Source organism: Drosophila santomea, chromosome 3R (genome assembly GCF_016746245.2).
Source record: "Drosophila santomea strain STO CAGO 1482 chromosome 3R, Prin_Dsan_1.1, whole genome shotgun sequence".
Lineage (NCBI taxonomy): Eukaryota > Metazoa > Arthropoda > Insecta > Diptera > Drosophilidae > Drosophila > Drosophila santomea.
The window spans coordinates 275,393-281,090 of record NC_053019.2 but is presented as its reverse complement, the minus strand read 5'-3'; the positions used below and the strand labels follow the sequence as shown (position 1 = coordinate 281,090).

Sequence of the window (5,698 nt, the reverse complement as noted above, 5' to 3'; positions counted from 1 at the left end):
ATGTATATATATAAAAGGATTTACATAAGAAATGTATGTACAGCTAGTGAAACGCTGCAGCAATGCCTTATCTAAAAATAAACAACGCCTAAGCGTTAGGATATAGATATCTGGGATAAACAACGGATCCTGCGTGGTTTTCATCCCTTAAATAAAGATGCAAGCGGTCACGTACCATTGTCTTGAAGATAAGGAATATCGTGCAGTGGAAAATTCCTGCACTTAGTTTTCCACATCTGGGGAACTGATGGCCACTGCGTTGGTCTAGTTAGAGATAAGATTAGAATATGTAAATTTCATGTTAGCTACCTAAGCTAGGACTTAGAAAATAAAGATTCAGTTTGAAATTATCAACTCACAAGTAAAGTCTTCCCATTTGGATCCTTTACAGAGCCCATAAACCAGAGACGACCGGATGTTCCGTGGATGTTATTGCTTAAATCTGCGTTGGTGCTGGCGGTGTTTTTTCGACTTTAAATATTAATGAAAGAATTATCGACAAATAATTCGCAATATGAATTGTCAACAAATGGTCGATAAATATGCATACAATTAATATGCTATGTTGAACACTTAAATTGCTGCATAAAAACATTTATCATATTGAATATTTATGGATAACTTTCATCTTTTTGGCTGGCAAAAATCCTCAATCTGAACCCTCCACGAGGGCGCCGGCTGGGCAATGGGCACTGCATTATCCCGGACAACGGGTAATGCATTGCTACTTGCTCCGTCCGCGGTAATGCAGTGTCTAGCTAAGGTAAAGGTTTAATTCCTTCCGTTCGAAAGCAGGAGGAAATGAACCATTTGCCATGGGCGGAGGTGCCTGGCGGTTAGGCATAAAACGCAAGTGGGTGGTTCCTCGGTAAACTAACCAAGTGTTCTCTGCTAATGGACAACCAAAAGGACTCAGCCCGGGCTGTGATGCAAACGTCGGTGGTAGACGTGACTGCTACCACGCGACTCGTTGAGTCATTGTTTGCACGGACTGAGGCCCCCATGCCCACTTTTGATGGTGCCGGGTGGCTGAACGGGGTCAAAATCCTGAAGTGCATGGATGACCCGACGAGAAAGTGTCTGACGCAAACGGTCTGCCAATTGGAGGCGTTGTGGGAGGGGGCCAGCTGGAGGTGGTGGACAGGGAGCTAATCCCGTCCATTCCTAAGGCGAAGGTTCTCTTTCCCATTCTACTGCAGCGGCAGAATCCAGACATACCAACCGCGGACTGGAAGGTTCTGCACCTTACGACCCCTTCACCCAAGGAGGGGGGCCAGAGTGCAGTCCACCAGATAAATAAGGAGGCGGAAGACATCCAAGGTACGGGAAGACGGCGTGGGGCATGGGGAGCGTGTACCTGCGCCTCAAAAAACGCCATCCCAGGGATAAGGATGCTCACACCCTGAAGGCAGGCGAGGTGGAGAAGGACCTAGATCTGGAAACCATCGCGGAAGCCGCCCAGGGACTTCCGTTAGGCGAGAGGGATGTTGAAGACGGAGACCTGACGTTGACAGTCAACCCGTCGAATGGATATGAGCTCGGTATCCATGCCACTGAGGGTGCTGCAGCTCAATCTTCATAAAAGCGAAGAGCAAGGGTCCGCCGACATAGCTTTGGTCCACGAGCCATGGATTGCCTCGGGCAATGCCGTCGCCGGACTAAAGTCCTCCAATTACAACCTCTTCTACACACCATCGGTAAGTAGAAACAGAGCCGGCGTTCTTGTGCGGAAGGGCCTGCATGATAACCTTATGTCTCATTACAGCACGGATGACCTGACTGTTGTGATGCTGGAGAGCGAGAGGAATCGTCTTTTGCTAGCTTCCTGCTACATGGCGCACGACAGAACGGCCCCACCGGAGGAACTCAGTAGCATGGTGGAAGCCATGGGTGCAGACGCGAACGCGCATCACTGCGTATGGGGTAGCCCCGACATCAACGACAGAGGTGAGTCACTCCTAAACTTTTTACTATCAACCAACCTATGCATAGCTAACGTGGCGGAAGAGCACACCTTTGTAGGCCCCACATCCTCGAACGTGCTAGACTTAACACTCAGAATGGAGAGTCCTTGGGAGACCATCTTACTCAGATCATAGGTTAGGTTAGGTTTTACCGGCCGTCGGTTATCCGACTCACTTAGACCATTAGATTTCCATTGTGAAACCGTGTATGTTTTCCCCTTTTGCCCGTCGAGGTTCGTGTGAAGTTAGCAGTTTCCCCAGCCAGAGGCGCTGTTGAATCGGCGCTGATGTGGATCGGTGTCGGACAGGTCGGACGTGTCTATCAGGAATCTGCTTCCTAATTGAGCAAGTCTTTTCGCTTGCAGTGCTGGACAGTGGCATAGTAGATGCTCTACCGTTTCTTCCATTTCTTCGTCCTATCAACCAATGCCCTGTGAAGACTCTCATAGCAGTGCTGAGGTTTGCTCTGGTCAATCTTAAAAGTTTTGACCTTCTTTTTGAGCTTATTTTTAGCCATATTTGGCGTGTTAGGCGACAGTGTGTGGTGTTTTCCCATATTGTCTGTTTTTTACGGTTTAGGTTTTCTCTAAATAGTAGTTTAAAAGTTGCTAAAGGCATACTCATGCCCTCCATCTCTTGTATGAGTTGCGCGGTAGTGCCTTCTCGAGATAGTTCATCTGCGAAGGAGTTGCCTTCTATGTCCCTGTGTCCGGGTACCCATATAAGGCTGATTACGAATTGTTGTGTCATCTCGTGTAAAGATGATCGGCAATTCGATAATGTTTTCGAGTGACTTGAGATTGAGCCAATCGATTTGATAGCTGCTTGGCTGTCACTGAAAATGTTTACATGTGAGCTTTCCGGTTTTAGTGATTTGAAGTGTTTTAGGGCCTCCCTTATTGCTGCTACTTCAGCTTGGAAAACGCTGCAAACGCTCAGATCATAAGTACATACAATTCCTATACGAATTCGAACACTCTCCCAAACCAACCTCTTTCAGAAACCTTCGGAACACTAACTGGGGGAAGTTCAAGAAGACAATCTTGACACGAATCGCGACTGGCCCGGGCCTAGTAAAATCCGCTGAAGACATAGAAAAGTCCCTAGAGACCCTCTCCAGGGAATTGTTAGATGCGCAACGCGCAGCATGCCCGACATCTAGAGCCAGGAAAAGGACCAGGCCACCCTGGTGGAATGGTAATCTTTCGCTTCTACGCATTCTACGGAATACGCAGGGCACAAAGAAGCTCGTGGAGAAACTTCTGCTCCAAAATCGAAACGGCCCAAGAAACGGCTAGACTCAGGAAGCTGCTATCGAAGCAGCCAACCATACAGAGTCAGCTCAAACGCGAGTACGGACAGTGGACTGAGGGCAGCGAAGAGGCCCTAACAGCACTAATGCATGCTTACTTCCCAGGATGTACCGAGATATCCGATGTCAACAAGCACCAGGACCTCGTAACTGGAGAAGAGTATCTCCCAACAGATCTAATATCCTTTAGAAGAATCCAATGGGCTATAGACTCCTTTGCGGGAATAAAAGCACCGGGACTAGATGAAATATTTCCAGCCATGCTACAGGTGACTGAAGAAGTGATCACCCCATGGCTACACGCTATATTCACAGCGTGCCTAAGCACGGGCTATATCCCTATCCAATGGAGGACCTCTAGGATTGTCTTCCTGCCAAAAGCAGGGAAGTGCAGCCATATGAGCCCCAAGGATTGCAGGCCGATTAGTCTCACCTCTTTCTTACTCAAGACGCTAGAAAAGCTGCTGGACGTATACATCAACTAGGCGAAAAAGGCGTAACCCTGAAAACCATTGGAAAAAGTGTTACCCATGATCTGCGGTTATTGGATAGGGTAACACTTGTACGATACTTGAGGCAACACTGGCGAAGGAGAAAAAACAATGCTGCTCGCTTTTCTAAAAAAAATTAAAAAAAAATAAAGTGACTGCTACAAAAGGTTGTTTATAATTGATCTCCCAAATTAATTAGTGCCTTAACATTTCTTAAAAAAACTTTGCAATTACTCAATACTAAACGCTATTACAAGTGACTCCATCCATTTGTGAAATTCACACGGAACACACGCATAACTATAAGCCAAGATACACACGTACACGTATGAAGGCTATGTATGTATGTGTAGAACTCTGTTGAAGTAGATCAAGCCAGGGACCGACGCCATTAGTTGTGAAATTATCTGTGACGAAGAAAACGACTGAATTCTCATAGCGGAAATGGAGAGAGATGTAACTCTTTGCGGTTCATGCAATAAGAGCCGCCTATCCAGTGGCGTCCAAAACTGGGTGCAGTGCGACGTATGCAAGGTATGGTACCACTTCGCCTGCGTTAGAGTCGATGCCTCTATTGCACAGTCACAATGCGACTTGTGCAAACTTGTCGACGATACCCCTTCTACCTCACAGCAAGCCGCTTTACAACCCAACGAACTGACAAATACCTTGCCGAAATATGGCGACATAATACAAATCGAACCCAATCCCATTAAGCCAGCTGAGGCATCATATACTCCATGCTCAAATAACTAGATGATAAGGATGCTAGAAGAGATACGCCAAGTGGAAAAGAAATATATCGTACAGAAATACGATCACAGCAGCAGGGGACTCAGGAAAGGCACATCCTATCATTTGGACCAACTGCATCCCAACTAGCAGCAAGGCAAATATTACCAGCGGATCTGCCGACTTTCAATGGCAACCCAGCAGAATGGCCAATCTTCATAAGCATGTCCGAGAAAAGCTGCTCGGTAGCCGGATTTTCAGACGCTGAAAACATGCTTCGTCTCCAGAAGTGTCTCAAAGGGAAAGTCTACGAATTGGTTCGTGATAAGCTGCTACTGCCGGCACTCGGTCCGGAGGTTATTAAAACGCTAAAATGGACCCACAGAAATTTCAAGCCTTCGTTATGCATAGAGTTGGAGAGATAATCGATAACACGAGTCGAAATCAATGACGATGGATTCCCACGAGGCAAAATGTTGCGGACTCAGCTAGCAAATTCCTCAAAACTCCTGACGCTAATCGCTGGTTAAAAGGCCCTCAGTTCCTAGTGAAGCCAGAAAGCAAATGGCCACTACAAGACATTATTATCAAAAACAGCGAGCCGTGTGAACTACGTATGCATATCTTCGTTGTAAACAAACTAAAGGCTTTTGATTTTACAGTAGAATACTTCTATGATTGGAGACGCCTATACAGAGCTGTGGCAACATTCGTGCTATACATTTAAAGAGTACATGCCAAATGTCTCGGAAATCAACTGCCGAAAACGTTAGACTCCGAAACCATAAATAGAGCAAAATCGTGGCTATATAAACAGGCGCAATCCAGGGCGTATTCAGCTGAAACCACCGCTCTAAAAAATAATTCAGCCATTGACAAGTCAAGCTCGTTGATTGAATGTTTACCTGGACGAAGACGGCGTACTACGCATTCAGGGAAGAAACGATAACATAAATCCTAACAACGCCATCGTTCTGTCAAAGAAGTTCCAAATCGCATTTTTAATTAGAAAATATTACCATGAAAAATCACATCACATGATGCACGAGTCAACGATAAATCGTATTCGAAGCGACTTCTACATAACCAGTTTTCATTAAGGGGGGAGATACCTACGCAAACCTAGAAAAAGCGTAGGTCTTTTCCATTGGATTCCGGGAAATTGAAAACAAAGCGAGTCAAGTTTGTTATGCATATAT

General features: G+C 46.0%; 1 protein-coding gene across 2 annotated transcripts in view; it reads left to right on the top strand.

Annotated features, from left to right (window-relative positions):
* The first annotated feature begins 646 nt into the window (after window positions 1-646).
* Window positions 647-5,698, top strand: part of LOC120452845 — a 28,731-nt gene continuing 23,679 nt past the window's right edge. For both annotated transcript variants that reach the window (XM_039637281.1, XM_039637282.2), the window contains exons 1-2: window positions 647-1,697; window positions 1,766-1,947. In XM_039637281.1, coding sequence (XP_039493215.1) covers window positions 1,788-1,947 — 160 coding nt within the window. In that variant the 5' untranslated portion in view covers window positions 647-1,697; window positions 1,766-1,787. The remainder of the gene's footprint in view (window positions 1,698-1,765; window positions 1,948-5,698) is intronic.